At 44.2% G+C, this 18,206-nt stretch overlaps 1 protein-coding gene across 1 annotated transcript in view; it reads right to left on the reverse strand.

The window, feature by feature from the left end:
• Positions 1-746: 746 nt before the first annotated feature.
• LOC101117316 (antigen WC1.1) overlaps positions 747-18,206 on the reverse strand; it is a 93,317-nt gene continuing 75,857 nt past the window's right edge. The window contains exons 17-27 of the mRNA XM_060413464.1: positions 12,843-12,935; positions 12,453-12,767; positions 11,051-11,365; positions 4,464-4,505; positions 4,054-4,368; positions 3,770-3,802; positions 3,070-3,207; positions 2,599-2,692; positions 2,292-2,338; positions 1,636-1,779; positions 747-1,042 (exon numbers count right to left, since the gene is read on the reverse strand). Coding sequence (XP_060269447.1) covers positions 897-1,042; positions 1,636-1,779; positions 2,292-2,338; positions 2,599-2,692; positions 3,070-3,207; positions 3,770-3,802; positions 4,054-4,368; positions 4,464-4,505; positions 11,051-11,365; positions 12,453-12,767; positions 12,843-12,935 — 1,682 coding nt within the window. The 3' untranslated portion in view covers positions 747-896. The remainder of the gene's footprint in view (positions 1,043-1,635; positions 1,780-2,291; positions 2,339-2,598; positions 2,693-3,069; positions 3,208-3,769; positions 3,803-4,053; positions 4,369-4,463; positions 4,506-11,050; positions 11,366-12,452; positions 12,768-12,842; positions 12,936-18,206) is intronic.

An 18,206-nucleotide genomic window follows, 5' to 3' on the forward strand; every position in this document is an offset into this window, starting at 1 on the left:
CATACAGGAATGTTCAGGATTGGGTTTTTTCCATGAGTTTGTGAAATGAAAATATCTCCTGCCATATCAATAAACAAGAAATGTCACAGCCATCAGTGATTTCTGGTCTCCAGCTGTGAATGAGGGCTCCCAAAACTGATCCTGGGGATGCTGCCACCCCACATGATGATTGCTGAGAAGCTGGGGAATGCAAGCAGCAGCCGTCTGCCGCTCCTTAAGGTGAACAGGGAACCAGGGTTGGCCCCCAGATAGCTGAGCTGCATGCGGAAGCACTGAATCCAGTGAGTCCAGAGGCTGGCATCTTCCCACACATAGAACTCTACATTCCTTAACTTGACACCTGATCTTTGATGTTCAGACTCCCTGCTCCCTTTGTTGCAAACTTGTATACAGCCTGACTTCCCCTGCTGACGCTTTGGAGCAGTTTTCTCAAAGCTACTGAGATGCCGTCTCAGGGCTTAGAGTCTTAAGCATTCCCACCAAATAAAATAACTCTACCAGGTTCTGACTATACTTTTCGGTCAACAAAGGCATCTTGCTAGGAAGGAGGGTGTGAATGTGGACCAAGTTTAGATACCTTTTCTAAGCAAGAGTGAGCTGGAGCATCTGTGATCCCAGACAAAGTCATGGCCTCATTAGCCTTTGAAGGAGGTGAGAAAACAGGGCAGCACACTCATCGTGTATTTCCTTTGAGGTAAATGGTGTTTGAGGACCAATCCTCTAAAAGCATTTGACATGGAACTTGGTAATAATTAACAAAGCAAAAAAAATTTTTACTTTATTCAGAATATTTCATTTTGAGCAATTTCCATATAACACAGTCACAGGTCAGCACTGTTCTATTGAGACATAGGCAATTAGAATATCTGCGGCATGATCTTGTATTTAATACAACATCATGGAAAAGTCACTGTGGATGTTCCCAGGGCACTTAGTTCAACATCATCGTACCCAGGGTCCCCTTTCTCCCCCTGGAGCAGCCAGGGGCTCTCTTCTCCTTCTCCAGGATCAGCTTCCTCTCTAAAGACGTTTAGAGAAGAGCCTGAAAGAAGAGAGAGAGGTATGATTTAGAACAGAGACAAGGGGGCCAGACAGTGAGGAGGAAGCAAGTTAAGCAAGTGGTGATGACAAAGTATCCCTGGGACCCAGGGGTGGGCAGGAGGCTCAGATTATTTCATATCAGTTACAGTGAGGACGGATCCCAGCTGTCCTCTCAGATCCAGTCCATTTACTCTCTGGGGCCTCAGCTCCTGTGGAAACCCTGCATCACAGGAGACCTGTGCTCACACAGGAGCTCTGAGAAGACCTGCCTTCAGGCACTGAAGTGCTAGTTATTCAGTTGTGTCTGAATCTTTGCAACCCTATGAACTGTAGCCCGCCAGGCTCCTCTACCCATGGGATTCTCCAGGCAAGAATACTAGAGTGGGTAGCCATTCCCTTCTCCAGGGGATCTTCCTGATCCAGGGATCAAACCTGGGTCTCCTGCATTGCAGGCAGATTCTTTACCATCTGAGCCACCAGGGAAGCCCATCAAACGCATGAGAAAGTGTAGTGAGACTGGACATTGAGGAGCTCAAATTCACCCTTTCCAGGACAGAGACCAAAGATTACATGGGATTAACTAACCCCACTCACCTATCTCAGACTTCATCCCATCTTCCTTCTCTGGGGGCACTTCCTCCTCACTCCCCTCAGAGGTAGGAGGAGCCTGGGGCACTGGTACCTCTTCAGCATCATCATAACCCTCACCAAGGGCATAGGTCTTCTGATCTGGGGCTTCTGAGGGCACAGCAGGGGTCAGATGAAATCACAGTAAGTGGGTTGGTCTGGGAAATACCTAAGATCCCTTCTGACCCAGAGTTTCTGAGCTGCTAAATAGAGGCACCAGTCACTCCTTGTTAAGAAAGATTTTTTTCTCTGAGACCATGTTTCATTTTGATGTGTCCATAAACCAAAACATGACTTTACATATCTTAATATTTCCTAACTGAAAATATAGATCTCAAAGCAACTCTCCCACCATCAAGCATTACTAAAGTATTTTGACAAACTGTGTTTACAGATGTTATTTTTAAAACCAGTGTGTGTCTCTTGTGATTCAGAACTCAGAGAGCCCAGCCCCAAATGTGAGACATCACAGAACAGCCAGAGAAGGAGAAGGACAGACCCAATCTGGACACAAGGGATCCCTCTGGTCCATCAGAGGAAGACTGTTCCCCTTATATCTCCTCCCTATGAGGAGGGAAACTCTCCTCCGCAACACTCAGCTGACGCAGGTCCATCTCGATTACCTGGAGCGGATCTGGAGTCATTGTTGTCCTCACCATCTGACAGGAAGCCGAAAGTGGAGAAAAACAACACAGAGAATGAGCCTCCCACACCCACGGGACCTGAGTTAAGGCTGAGAAGGGACAGGTCTGGCTCTTGCAGTGTAGGCAGAGGCTGGGGGCTCACAGGGCTGTGAGAGGCCATCCTGCCGCTTTGGAGAGCCACCTCTGTGAGCCTGGGGAATGTGTGGGGTCTTCAGATGCTGAGGAAATGCCCACACCCAGTGGGTGTGACAACCAGAGGTCCCAGGAGGGCAGACAGAGACACCCACCTGGGCTGCCCAGAAGACTCTCCTTCTGAGTCACAAGGTGATCGAGCTCCTCATACATGGCTTCAGCAAGAGCATCTTCATAGCTGAATAAGGCTGAGAGATCCCCCAGCAGATCAGAGGTGCCACCCCAGACACCCCAGTCCAGCAGGCCCACCCTGTATCTCTTGATGTTCACACGGAGGCTGCCTGGACCTCTGCATCATCTTCCACCCCGTGCACCATGTCAGCACATCTGACCTGAATTCACAGCTTAGCCCCGACTCTGTCTGCTCTCATAGGAGAGGCCATGACTTATGAGATTCATGCCCCAGTCCTAAGAATCTGTCTGCTCACCCCTTAGAGCTCAGCACAGAGTGCATGGAGTTCTTCAGACTCACAACAGAGACCTGGCCCAGGTTCCCCTCCTAACACCTGCCCCATCTCCTGCCTCCACACACTCTCCCTGGTCCCCAGTTCCCCCTGCAGCCCACCTCTGCGCTCTGCTCTCCATCTGAACACCTGAGTCACCAGGATGACGAGGACCAGGAAGAGAAGGGACCCCAGGATGAGGCAGAGGACCCCAGGCAAGGAGAAGATGCCAGGGAGAGGACTTGAAACTGGTCTGGACCCTAAAGAGAACAAGGCAACAGGGTGGGGAGAAGGTCCTGGGCACAGAGGAACCCCCTGTGCCAGCATTTCCAGGGACTCCAGACAATGGCATCCCAGCCTCAGACACAGGTGCACTGACAGTGACTGGCTCCCCCGGGTCTCGTCCTGAGATGGGTCAGCTCCACTCCGGCCAGTGTGGCCCCTAAGCAGAGCTAGGGATTGTCAGGGAGCTGCCCTGCTGAGACAGCCTCTGAGGACCCAGCTCATCTCTTCTCCTTGAGCTTCAGGAGACAGAGCAGCAAACAGTCCTGGGACCCGTACCTCGCTGATGAGGAGCAACACTCAGAGGCCGGTGGGAGAACCTTAGATTCTGCAACACAGGAACCAGTCTCCCTTGGACCCCAGTCATGAGAAAAGTGTGGCCCCAGGAACCAAGGCAGAGGAGTTCCCCAACATAACGCCCTGGGCTCCTCCCCGCCAGCCAGGGCTCCTCAGGCTCTTTCCTCTCCTGAGCTGTCAGAGAGCCACAGAACAGGTCCCCAGACCTGAGTATCCTCTCCAGCCCATGGATGTTCACAGTACCTGCTGGAGTCGGGGGCAATGTTTTCCTTACACCTAAAGAGAAAAGTAGCAGTGTGAGGAAAGGGAATTGGCCAGAACGCAGGCAAACCCATTTTTCCCTCCTGAGCCTAAAATCAGACGTCAGTCTCCACATCAGTGTCCAGTCCTCCCAGCTCCCCCGTCCTAGATCAGAGCCCCAGGACCTGGACACTGTCTGAATACAAACTCCCCACCATGCCCAGTCCAACCCACTGCCCTCGCGCTGCCCCAGCTCACCCAGGGTGGACCCCGAGCCCCTCGCTCACCAGAGCACCTCACACCAGCGTCCTCCTCGTGCTTGCAGTCGCTCTGTCCCCAGGGCTCCGCAGCACAGTCCCACAGGGAGGACTCCCGGCCCCCGCACCGCACCTCGTCCAGCCAGATGCTCCCATTTCCAGGGCCGAATGTCGCGGCCTGCACAGCTTCCAGGGCCTGGCCACAGCCCAGCTGCTGACACACCACCTCGGCCTCTGCCAGGCTCCAGGAGTCATCGCACACGGTGCCCCAGGAGCCACTGTGCCAGACCTCCACCCGCCCTGAGCACTCGCTGTCTCCTCCCCTGAGCCGGAGCTTCTCTCTGTCTGAAAAGGCAGCAGCCCCTCCTGTGACTGCCCTGGTGGGAGGAAGGAGCCCCTGGGAGCCACGGGGAGGCGGGGGCGGGGGGGGGCTGATGTACCTGTGCAGGGGGCAGCAGTTGGACAGCTCTTGGGTCTTCTTCCTGCAAACAAGAAGGAAACAGTGGATCAGGAATAGCTGGGGTTGGTCTTGTCCCAAAATAAGATTATCTAAGGCCCTTGGGTCAGTGCAAATGACACATGAAAACACAGGCTCATTCATTAACTCCTGGGCTGAAACTTTCACTGCATCTGATCACCAGCTGAAATTACTTTAAATATTTACTTGTTTATCAGTCTTCACATCCCACAGCAAATATAAACACAGCCATCTACAAATGTACACATACGCCCCTCTGAATAAAAGGTCCATTAGAAGAAGGACCTTGTATATCTTATATGTGCCTTGTTTCTGCTATTAGGACAGTGCCGGCACATTGTATGCACTCATCCAACAAATATCTATGGAAAACCTTTTCTAAATACCTAGATAAGGGCTTGATAAATAGTTATTGAATGAATGAATAGATGAATAAAATTCAGTAAAATAAAACTTCTTTAAATTCACCCTAATCAGTGAAATAGTAAACCAAATATCAGTGACTGGTAATAACCTATGATAATAGCTCATAGTAAAAATGATCAGTCCAGTTAATTTATACTCAAAATCTCACATGCTGCTGCTGCGGCTGCAGCTAAGTCGCTTCAGTCGTGTCCAACTCTGTGCGACCCCATAGATGGCAGCCCACCAGGCTCCTCCGTCCCTGGGATTCTCCAGGCAAGAACACTGGAGTGGGTTGCCATGTCCTTCTCCAATGCATGAAAGTGAAGAGAGAAAGTGAAGTCGCTCAGTCCTGTCCAACTCTTAGCGACCCCATGGACTGCAGCCTACCAGGCTCCGCCACCCATGGGATTTTCCAGGCAAGAGTACTGGAGTGGGTCGCCATTGCCTTCTCCAAAATCTCACATACGTAATTTTAATGGAAAATTATTAAATAGATTATAAGCTGCTCTTACCTACTATTCAGTGTGACAAGTGGGCAAGTGAAGACTACTGTTGTAAAAGGAAACTCTTTTTTAAATTTATTTTTAATTGGAAGATAATTGATCTACAATGCAGTGTTGGTTATGTGTGTGTGTGTGTTAGTTGCTCAGTCGTGGCTGACTCTTTGTGACCTACGGAATGCAGCCCACCAGGCTACACTGTCCATAGGATTTTCCAGGGAAGAATACTGGAGTAGATTGCCATTCCTTTCTCCACTGGATCTTCCCTATCCAGGAATCGAACCCAGGTCTCCTGCATTGCAGGCAGTTTCTTTGCTGTCTGAACCACCAGAAAAGCCCATAGTGTTGGTTAGGATCTCTTAAAAAGGAAATATACAGGAAAGACTTAGTAGAATTCTAAGATATATGTACACATATCTGTACACACTGAGTAAGGCAGAAAGTTTTGCAATAGAGTAAAAAAAAAACCTACTGAGAAAAATTTGTATTGAGAAGATGCAGAAATAAAAACAAAAGACTGAAAAGTATATATAAAAGAATTGAAGCTGAGAGAAATAAATACAAATTCAAAGCAACACAAAGAAACAGAAGGGTAAATAGTACCTGTCGTAAAGTATCAAAATTTGTATATTCTTTCCAGATCATCCTATCAAACCTCCTACCCACTCTATGCAGAGAATCTCTGAGAAAATGGTGGCAGGACCTTTGTGAGCGGGTTGCTGATTTTCATGGTCAAAGCCTTTACCATCTCTCCATTCTCAGTGTTTAATTGTAGGAAAAATATCATCAATAAAAAGTCTAATAGTTTAATGCCTCTTTGGCCTCAAATGGAAAAGACAAAGAGATGAAAAAAGAGAGGCAAGGAAGGGATTGAGCCTCTGCTTTTGAAATATCTCTCGCCATATTCTTAGCGGCGGGTTTCAGGCAACAGCCAGCATACCATTCAAGGTGTACCGTGTGTACTGTGTACATACACTGTGTAGTTGTGAATGGGGTGTGTGTGTGTTTGTGTATGTGGAGGGGGAGGGAAGGAGAGAGAGAAACAGAGAGAGAGAAATGTTGAAGGAAGTAAGGTGCTATGGTTTAACTATTTGTCACCATCTCCAACATTTATTTATTTCATTCAACATTTATTTTCAAAATCCCAATTCCCAGTGTAACAATATTTAGTGGTGGAGCCTTCTCAAACTCTTCCAAAAACAGAAGAAAGAAACACATCCAAACTCATTTTATGAGGCCAACATTATTCTGATACGAAAACCAGATAAGGACACCACAAGAAAAGAAAATTACGGGCTAATACTCTGATAAATATAGGTGCAAGAATCCTCAACAAAATATTAGAAAACTGAATTTGACAATACACTAAAAGAATCATACACCATGATCAAGTGATGTTTGTTCCAAGGATGCAAGGATAATTCAACATTCACAAACTAATCAATGTGATACACCAAATAAAGAAAACGAAGGTAAAAAATCATATCTCAAAGGATGCAGAAAAAATGTTTGACAAATTCAAAATCCATTTATGATAAAAACTCTTTTACAAAGTAGTTATAGAAGGATTGCATCTCAACATAATTCAGGCCATATGAGCAGTTCACAGCTAATATCATACTTGACTGTAAAAAACCAAAAGCTTTTCCTCTGAAATCAGACACAAGACAAAATTATCCACTCTCACCACTTTTACTCCACTTAGTTCTGGCAGCCCCGTCCAGACCCATCAGGCAACGAAAAGAAAATCAGGATCCAAATCTGAAAGGGAGAGGCAAAACTGACACTACGTGCAGATTGGAAAGTGAAGTGCTAGTCGCTCAGTCGTGTCTGACTCTGCGACCGCAAGGGCTGCAGCCTGCCAGGCTCCTCTGCCCACTGGGGTTCTCCAGGCAAGAATACTGGAGTGGGTTGCCGTTCCCTCCTCCAGGGGATCTTCCCAACCCAGGGACTGAACCCAGGTCTCTTGCATTCCAGATGGATTCTTTGCCATCAGAGTCATGAGGAAGGAGACTCCCTTACATGATATTATATATAGAAACCCCAAAGACTTCACCAAAAATATGAGAAATAATACACTCAGTAAAGTTGTAGAATGAAAAATCTATATACAAAAATCAGTTGCATTTCTATGCACTAACAACAAAACTGCCATGAGGAGAAACTGAGAAAACAATTCTATTTACATTTGCATGAAAATGAATAAAATATCTAGGAATAAATTTAACCAAGGAGGTGAAAGACCTGTACACTGAAAACTATAAGATACTGATGAAAGTTACTCAAGATGACTCAAATAAATGGAAAGATATTCTGTGCTCATGGATTGGAAATCTAATATTATTAACATGCCCATTACTACCCAAAGCATTCTACAGATTCACTGCAATCCTTACCAAAATTTCAATGGAAATTTTCACAGATATAGACAAACAATCCTAAAATTTGCATGGAACCACAAAAGACGCTGAATACCAAAGCATCTTGAGAAAGAGTAATAAAGCTGGAAGTGTCATACTTCCTGTTTCTAACTATATTACAAAGCTATATTAGTCAAAACAGTATGTTGTTGGTATAAAAATGGACACAGAGATCAATGGAACACAATAGAGAGCTCAGAAATAAACCCACATTTGTATGGTCAATTAATTTTTTACAAAGAAGCCAAGAACATATCATGAGGAAAGGACACTTTTTTCAGTAAATGGCATTGGGAAAACTGGACAGCCACATGCAAAAGAATGAAACTGATCCACTATCTTACACCACACACAAAAATTAACTCAAAATAGATTAAAGACTTGATCACAAGTCCTGAAGCCATAAAATTTCTACAGGAAAAAAAAAAAAAAAACAGAAAATAAAATCATTGACATCAGTCTTCGTGAGGATTTTTTGGATTTGACACCAAAATCAAAGGGAACAAGACTAAAAACAAGCAGTTAGGACCACATAAGGCTACAAAGCTTCTGCCCAGTTAAGGAAACCATCAAGAAAATGAAAAAGCAACCTATGGAACTGGAGAAAATATTTACATATTATATTTCTGATAAAGATTAGTATCCAAAATACACAAGGAACTCACACAACTCAGCAGCAAAAATCAAACAATATGACTTTCCAAAAGTGGGCGGAGAAACTGATAAATATTTTTTTTAAAGAATACATGCAACTTGACAATAGGTACATGAAAACGTGCTCAACACTACTAATCATCAGAAAATACAAATCAAAACCACAATGAGATATGACCTCATATCCTCTAGAAAGGCTTTTATCAAAAAGAAGAAATAACAGGAGTTGAGGAGAATGTGAAGAGGCAGGAAAGTTTTTGCACAGTTAGAGGGAATGTAAGTTGATGCAGCCCCTATGGAAACAGTATTGAGGTGCATCAAAAATTAAAAATAGAACTGCCATATGATTTAGCAGTTTCACTTTGGGGTATTTATCTGAAGGAAACACTAACTTGAAAACCCAGTGTTCACTGCAGCAATATTTGTTCAGTTGACAGGTTGTGTCTGACTCTTTGCAACCCCATGGACTGCAGCATGCCAGGTTCCTCAGTCCTTCACTATCTCCCAAAGTTTGCTCAAATTCATGTCCACTGAATTGGTAATGCTATCTAACTATCTCATCCTCTGTGGCCCACTTCTCCTTTTGCCTTCAGTCTTTCTCAGCATCAGGGTATTTTCCAACGAGTCAGCTCTTCGCATCAGGTGACAGAAGTACTGGAGCTTCAGCTTCAGCATCAGTCCTTCCAATGAATATTCAGAGTTGATTGCCTTTAGGATGGACTAGGTGGATCTCCTTGTTGTCCAAGGAACTCACAATTCACTTGTGGCATCCAAGCACCACAATTCAAAAGCATCAACTCTTTAGCGATCAGCTTCTTTATAATCCAACTCTCACATCCATATATGACTACTGAAATAAACACAACTTTGACTATATGGACCTTTGTCAGCAAAGTGATGGCTCTGCTTTTTAATACTCTGTCTTGGTGTGTCATAGCTTTCCTTCCAAGGAGCAAGCTTCTTTTAATCTCATGGCTACAGTCACCATCAGCAGTGATTTGGGGGCCCAAGAAAAGAAAATCTTTCTGTATCCAACTTCTCTCTTTTTATTTGCCATGGAGTGATGGGACCAGATGCCATGATCTTAATTTTTAGAATGTTGAATGTTGAGCTTTAAGCCAACTTTTTCACCCTCCTCTTTCACCCTCAACAAGAAGCTCTTTATTTCGTCTTCTCTTTCTTCCAATAGAGTGATGTCATCTGCGTATCTGAGGTTGTTGATATCTCTCACAGCAACCTTGATTCCAGCTTCTGATTCATTCAGCCTGGCATTTCCCATGATGTACTCTACATATAACTTAAATAAACAGGGTGACAATATACAGCCTTGACGAATTCCTTTCCCAATTTTGAACCAGTCGGTTGTTTATGTCCAGTTACAACTGTTGCTTCTTGACCTGCAAACAGGTTTCTCAGGAGGCAGGTAAGGTGGTCTGGTATTCTCATCTCTTTAAGAATTTTCCACAGTTCGTTGTGATCCACATGGTCAAAGGCTTTAGTCTAGTCAATGAAGCAGATGTTTTTCTGGAGTTCTCTTGCTTACTCTATGATCCAACAAATGTTGGCAATTTGATCTCTGGTTCCTCTGCCTTTTCTAAACCCAGCTTGTACATCTTGGAAGTTCTCAGTTCACTTATTGCTGAAGCCTAGCTTGAAAGACTTTGAGCATAACCTTGCTGGCATGTGAAATGAGCACAATTGTGCAGCAGTTTGAACATTCTTTGGCATTGCCCTTCTTCAGGACTGGAATGAAAATTGACCTTCTCCAGTCTTGTGACCACTGATGAATTTTCCAAATTTACTGATATATTGACTGCAGCATTTTAACAGCATTACTTTATAGTATTTTATAGCAATATATACAAGAGCCAAGCAAGGTAAGTCTTCACTGATGGATGAATGGATAAAGAAAATGTAATACAGACATGTATCCACCCATAAAAAAGAAGATAATTTTGCCTGTTTCAACAAGGATGGACCTTGAGGGCATTATGCTAGGTGAAGCAAATCAGACAGAGATAGAAAAATACCATAAAATCTCATTGATATGTGTAATCATAAAACAAAAAGCAAGTTCAGAGATGCTGAGTAGTTGGTGGCTGCCAGAGGCGGAGAATTTGGTGTGGGCAAATGTGGTCAAAAGGTATAAACTTGAGTTATGAAATTAATAGGTGAAGACATATAACTTACAGCATGGTGACTATAGTGAATACCATACTGTCTACTTGAAAGATGATGAGAAAATACATCTTAAACATGCTCATCATATAAGAAAAATATTTAACTATATATATGGTTATGGATATAACTAGACTTACTGTAGTGATCATTTGTCAATATACACAAATATATAAGCATTATGTTATATACAGCAAACAATGTAATGTTATATCAATTATATCAATTAAAAACTTTTAATAAAGCAAGTTTGGAACATGTGGCTTAAATTAGATCCATCCAACTTCATTCTATAAACTCAAATTAAACATATCACTGAGATTTTAAAATATCAAATCTCACTAATAACTTCCTACAGGGTTGGGACAGACACAGAAACAGACATAAGTCACCTGCACAGGAGATGTAGGCTTCCTCCTTTGGAGAGCATGAACTGTATTTCCAGGGGTCAGAAGGACATTGCCAGAGAGAGGTATCAGTTTTCTGACATTGGATTCCATCTACCCACCGGGGTCTAGAACCTTCCCTGAGACCAACAGAAGTGTTGAGACTTCCACTGTCCCCACAGCCAAGCTGTCTGCAGATGATGGACACAGTGATGTCTTCCATGGGGCTGCGGCAGACACTGCCCCAGGTCCCATTGTAGAAAACTTCCAGCCACCCAGCACACTGCTGGTCCTCGCTCACCATCCTGAGGGCCAGGAACTCTGAGATTGAAAGAGAGGAGACAGGACACAGTGAGCACCCCACTCAGTGCTCTGGGTTTTCCTCTCTCCCCAAACTTGTGAGCACTCATCTGTGACCCGGCTGAGGAAGCAAATCCACTAGATGACCAGAGTGAAACCTGTCTCCTTTTCATCCGACTTTGTCCATTTGTGTCTGTCTTTCTAAATATTTCTACCACCGTGATGTAGTGGATATGAACTGAGGAAGACCAACCTGGACACCTGCAGGGAGAGAGAGCTGACTCCTGCTTCCTGACAAAACATCTAAAAGAGTGTATGAAAGGGATGTGATGTGGACAGTGCAGAGGCAGATAGAGTAATGGACCTGTGACTGTTTCCTTATCTGGCAAAGGGGACTTTACAGATGTGATTAAGGTAAGGACCTTGAGATTACCCTGGAATATGATGGATTAACCACCTGACCACAGTCTAATCACAGTCTTAGACTCACTATCCTTTAGGGTGGAACACTTTTCCTCGTTCTGGTTAGAGGGAGATGTGAATATGGATAACAGTTAGAGAGGTGGAGCATTGCTGGTCTGATGATGAACAGAAGGGGGTTATGAACAAAGGCAGGCAGGCAGGCAGTTTTTAGAAGCTTGAAAAGACAAGAAACAGATTCTTTCCCAGAGGCTCAGAGGTGATGTGACCCTACTGAAACCTTGATCCCCATTCAGTGAGAATCCTGCTGGACATCTAAGCTACAGAAGTGTAAGGAAGTAAATGTGTTGTTTTAAACCATTAACTATGTGGTAATTTGTTACAAAACAAAAAAACTAGCACCTTGGCTTTAAGACTTCTCTACCATATGTACCAGAAAAGTGAGCCCCGGTTTCAAGGAAAACTGAGAAAAGGCTCTGCCAGGAAACACTACTGAGGAGAAAAGACCAGAATCTCAGCTGCTGCAGGAGGCAGTGAAAGCACCCCGTCTTCACGTCTGCTGGAAACACAGGCTTCATGGGAGGAAGCCTCCTTCTCTGGTCCTTTCAGCATCTCTCCCTCAGGGCTCAGACCCCGTCCTCCAGGGCCCCACCCCTCCCCCAGCCTGTGGACAGTGTGCAGCGCTGACCTGAGCAGATGACTCCCGCGTCCTCCTTGTGTCTGCAGTCGTGCCGCCCCCAGCCCCGGGAAGGGCACCTCCACACCTGGGACTCATTTCCTGTGCAGTTTAGGTCGTCCAGCCAGATGGGCCCTGATCCTGCCCCGAAGTGAGCAGACCGCGTGGCATTAAGGGCTTCTCCACACCCCAGCTGCCTGCACACCACGCGGGCATCATCCAGGTCCCAGCCGTCATCACAGATGGTGCCCCAGGAGTCCTGGGCAAGGATCTCCACTCTCCCGGCACAGGGACCGCCCCCGTCCACCAGGCGGAGCTGCCTGCTGTCTGAAGAGAGAGAAATGGGACAATGAAGCCTTGACCTGGGGAATGAGAAGGGTCCTCTGTTTGTGGGACCCTCACCTGAGCAGTAGGGGGCGCTCTCCTCTGAGGCTGCAGACCCTGCTTGTTCAGACACGGAGTCATTGCACTGGGGCAGCACCTGGGAGTGGTTTCCTGAAAAAAAAGATCGATGATTAGAGCGTTGGGAGGGTTGAAGAACAGGAAACTCAGTTAAGCAAAATAATTTTTAGGAGGGGAGGGGAGTTTGGGGGGAAATGGATCCATGTATATGTATGGCTGAGTCCCTGCCTGTTCACCTGAAACTGTAACAACATTGTTAATCGGCTAATCCCAACACAAAGTAAAAAGTTCAAAATATAATAATAAAAATAATAACGACCTAGTGATGGAGCTGAGATGAAAGCTGTAACATACCAGTAAAGTTGCCATAATCTTAGTGTTCCTTTTCTCCATGAAGAGCCCTGGTCCTGACAATGCCACGATTCCTGTTTTAAGCCAAGCTTTCCCCTAAGAATGAGTTAAATAAGTTGCTCTATCCTTAATCTACCCCTAAATAGAAGCAAAACAAAATCCTTTCTGAAGGATTTGTACAATTTTTTATCTACAATGTTTGTGATTTTAAAAACACTTATATAAAAGAGATCTCATGGAAAACAAGAGGAAAAAGAAACATTAAAACAATTTCCCAGGGTATTGGGCTCTTAGAGTTACCTGACAGAGTTTATTTTATTTATTTTCATTAATTTTTATTTGAGCATAATTGCTTTACAACGTTGTGGTAGCCTCTGCTGCACAGCAAATTTAATACATTATATATACATGTAAGGGTTTCCTAGGTGACTCAGTGGTAGAAAAATCTGCCTGCCAAATAGAAGACTGGGGTTCCATCCCTGGTTGGGAAGATCCTCTAGGGAAAGAAATGGCAATCCACTCCAGTATTCTTGCCTGGGAAATCCTATGGACAAAGGAGTGTTGCAGTCCATTGGGTCACAAAAGAGTCAGATGCAACTCAGCGACCAAACACAATGACATATATATATATATATCCCCTCTTCCTTGGATTTGCTTCCTATTTAGATCACCACAGAGCACTGAGTAGAGTTCCCTGTGCTATAAAATAGGTTGTTATTTATCTATTTTATGTGTTCAGTTCAGTCACTCACTAGTGTCTGACTCATAAAGACCCCATGAACTGCAGCATGCCAGGCCTCCCTGTCCATCACCAACTCCCGGAGTCCACCCAAACCCATGTCCATCGAGTCGATGATGCCATCCAACCATCTCATCCTCTGTCGTCCCCTCCTCCTCCTGCCCTCAATCTTTCCCACCATCAGTGTCTTTTCCAATGAGTCAGCTCTTTGCATCAGGTGGCCAAAGGATTCGAGCTTCAGCTTCAACATCAGTCCTTCCAATGAACACCCAGGACTGATTTCCTTTAGGATGGACTGGTTGGATCTCTTTGCAGTCCAAGGGACTCTCAAGAGTCTTCTCCAACACCACAGTCCAACAGCATCAATTCTTTGGTGCTCAACTTTCTTATAGTCCAACTCTCATGACCACTGGAAAAACCATAGCCTAGACTAGATAGACCTTGGTTGGCAAAGTTTATGTGTGCATGCATGCTAAGTCACCTCAGTTGTGTCTGACACTGTGACACTATGGATTGTAGCCCATCAGGTTCCATGTCTATGGGATTCCCCAGGCAATATCTATTTTATAATTAGTATCAATAGTGTAGGGTTTCTGAGTCTGGTGGCTGAGGCAGTAAAGAATCCGCCTGCGGTGCAAGAGACCTGGATTTGATCCTTGGGTTGGGAAGATATCCTGGAGGAGAGTATGGCAACCCACTCCACAATTCTTTCCTGGAGAATCCCCGTGGACAGAGGAGCCTGGTGGGCTACAGTCCATGGGGTTGCAAAACGCTGGATACGACTAATCGCACAGCACAGCACATCAATAGTGTGTATATGCCATATACGTCGATCTCAAGGTCCCAGTTCACCCCACTCTTCATTTCCCCTCTTAGTATCCATATGATGTTCTCTATGTTGGTGTCTCTATTTCTGCTTTGCAGCAAGTTCATCTCTACCATTTTTCTAGATTCCACATATAAGTGATGTTATACAGTATTTGTTTTTCTCTTTCTGATTTACTTCATTCTACATAACAATCCTATTTCAAATCCTAAAAGATGATGCTGTGAAAGTGCTGCACTCAATATGCCAGCAGATTTGGAAAACTCAGCAGTGGCCATGGGACTGGAAAAGGTCAGTTTTCATTCCAATCCCAAAGAAAGACAATGCCAAAGTATGCTCAAACTACCGCACAATTGCACTCATCTCACTAGCAAAGTAATGCTCAAAATTCTCCAAGCCAGGGTTCACCAACACGTGAACCGTGAAATTCCAGATGTTCAAGCTGGTTTTAGAAAGGCAAAGGAACCAGAAATCAAATTGCCAACATCCGCTGGATCATTAAAAAAGCAAGAAAGTTCCAGAAAAGCATCTATTTCTGCTTTATTGGCTATGCCAAAGCCTCTGACTGTGTACATTACAATAAACTGGGGAAAATTCTGAAAGAGATGGGAATACCAGACCACCTGACCTGCCTCTTGAGAAACCTATATGCAGGTCAGGAAGCAATAGTTAGAACTGGACATGGAACAACAGACTGGCTCCAAACAGGAAAAGGAGTATGTCAAGGCTGTGTATTGCTACCCTACTTATTTAACTTCTATGCAGAGTACATTATGAGAAACACTGGGCTGGATGAAGCACAGGCTGAAATCAAGATTGCTGGGAGAAATATCAGTAACCTCAGATATGCAGATGACACCACCCTTAAGGCAAAAGTGAAGAGGAACTAAACAGCCTCTTGGTGAAAGTGAAGACAAGAGTGAAAAAGTTGGCTTAAAGCTCAACATTCAGAAAACAAAGATCATGGCATCTGGTCCCATCACTTCATGGCAAATAGATGGGGAAACAGTGGAAACAGTGGCTAACTTTATTTTTTTGAGCTCCAAAATCACTGTGGATGGTGACTGCAGCCATGAAATTAAAAGACACTTACTCCTTGGAAGAAAAGTTATGACCCAACCTAGACAGCATACTCAAAAGCAGAGACATTACTTTGCCAACAAAGGTCCATCTAGTCAAGGCTATGGTTTTTCCAGTAGTCATGTATGGATGTGAGAGTTGGACTATAAAGAGAGCTGAGCAACGGAGAATTGATGCTTTTGAACTGTGGTGTTGGAGAAGACTCTTGAGAGTCCCTTGGACTGCAAGGAGATCCAACCAGGAAATCAGTCCTGAAGGTTCATTTGAAGGACTGATGCTGAAGCTGAAGCTCCAGTACTTTGGCCACCTAATGTGAAGAACTGACTCATTTGAAAAGACCTTGATGCTGGGAAAGATTGAAGGCGAGAGGAGAAGGGGACGACAGAGGATGAGATGGTTGAATGGCATCACCAACTCAGTGAACATGCTGCTGCTGCTAAGTCGCTTCAGTCGTGTCCGACTCTGTGCGACCACATAGGCAGCAGCCCAACAGGCTCCGCCATCCCTGGGATTCTCCAGGCAAGAACACTGGAGTGGGTTGCCATTTCCTTCTCCAATGCATGAAAGTGAAAAGTGAAAGTGAAATCGCTCACTGGTGTCCGAATCTCAGCCACCCCATGGACTGCAGCCTACCAGGCTCCTCCACCCATGGGGTCCCCCAGGCAAGAGTACTGGAGTGGGGTGCCACTGCCTTCTCATTTGCGTAATCTCCGGGAGTTGGTGATGGACAGGGAGACCTCTTGTGCTACAGTCAATGGGATCCCAAAGAGTCGGACATGACAGAGAGACTGAACTGAACTAAACCGAACATAACAATCTCTAGCTCTATCCATGTCTCCGCAAATTTTACAACTTTATTCTTTTATGGCTGAGTAATATTCCATTTTATATATGTACAACATCTCTATCCATTCCTCCTGTAAGGGACATTTAGATTGCTTCCGTGTCCTGGCTGTTGTAAATAGTGCTGCAGTGGACACCAGGATGAATGTCTTTTTGAATGATGGTTCTCTCCAGGTATGGGCCCAGGAGTGGGATTGCTGAGTCCTACGATAGTTCTATTTTTAGTTTTTGAGGAACCTCCATACTGTTCTCCATAGTAGCTGTGCCAATTTACACACCCATATGTAGGAAGATTCCCTTTTCTGCACATTCTCTCCAGCATTTATTGTTTGTAGATTTTTTAGTGATAGACATTCTGACTGGTGTGAAGTAATACCTGACTGTAGTTTTGCATCTCTCTAGTAATTAGTGCTGTTGAACAACTTTTCATATATTTGTTAGCCATCTGTATGTCTGGAGAAATGTCTGTTTGTTTTTCCCATTTTTCAATTCTGTTGTTTGGTTTGTTGATATTGAGTTGTTTCTGCATTTTGAAGATCAGTCGCTTGTTAGTTGTATCGTTTTAGTTGCAAATATTTTCTCCCATTCTGACAGTTGTCTTTTTGTTCTGTTTATGGGTTCCTTTGCTATGCAAAACCTTGTAAGTTTAATCGGGTCCTATTTGTTTATTTTTGTTTTTATTTTCTTTACTCTAGAAGGCTGGTCAAAAAAGATCTTGTTGCAATTTATGTCAAAGAATCTTCTGCCTATGTTTTCCTCTAAGAGTTTTATAGTCTGACAGAGAATTTAAATAGCCAGGATTAAAGTCTTCAAATAATTAATTAACAAGATGTGTGTCTTGGCAAAGAAATGATAACAAAAACAAATGAAAATTCTACAACTGAAAAAGTTAACAGCTGAAATTAAGAACTAGAGAATGAGTCTATCAGCACATTAGATCAATATAAAGTAGAAATAGTAAAATGGAAGATGAGAGGATAAATATTCCTCTATATAGAAAAGCTGGTTACATGGCAAGTGCCTGGTTAACAATGGTGTATAACAAAGTTTCCCCCCAAACTTAGCACTGGGGGACTTTTTCTAAATTTTGATCATAATGTTCTGCTCAGTAATTTGGGAAAGACTCAACTTGGCAGCTCTGTCTTTGGGGTCTCTCATGTGGTTGCACTTAGATGTTATCTGGGGCTGATATCTCTAAAGGTTTGACTGAACTGTGGTTATGTAAGGAGATTCCCTGAAGTATTTTTTCGTTAGGAAGGGGAAGGGATAAAGGAGCATCCTGTCTGCAACTTAATCCAGAAAGATTTTACATACTCAGGGGAGAAATGGGGCAGGAGAGAGACAAAGGAGGAGAGAGACGGAAAGCTAGAGCAAGACAGAGAAAGAGAGAGAAAACTAGAGTGAGAGAGGGAGGGAGAGAAAAGAAAGAAAGAAGGATTAAAGCAAAATACTAACCTAACATTTTGGGAATCCAGAGAAAGTTCAGAGAGAATTCATTCCTAGAAAACCTTCACTAAAGGAAATA

This window comes from Ovis aries, chromosome 3 (assembly GCF_016772045.2).
Source record: "Ovis aries strain OAR_USU_Benz2616 breed Rambouillet chromosome 3, ARS-UI_Ramb_v3.0, whole genome shotgun sequence".
In the NCBI taxonomy this organism is placed as follows: Eukaryota; Metazoa; Chordata; class Mammalia; order Artiodactyla; family Bovidae; genus Ovis; species Ovis aries.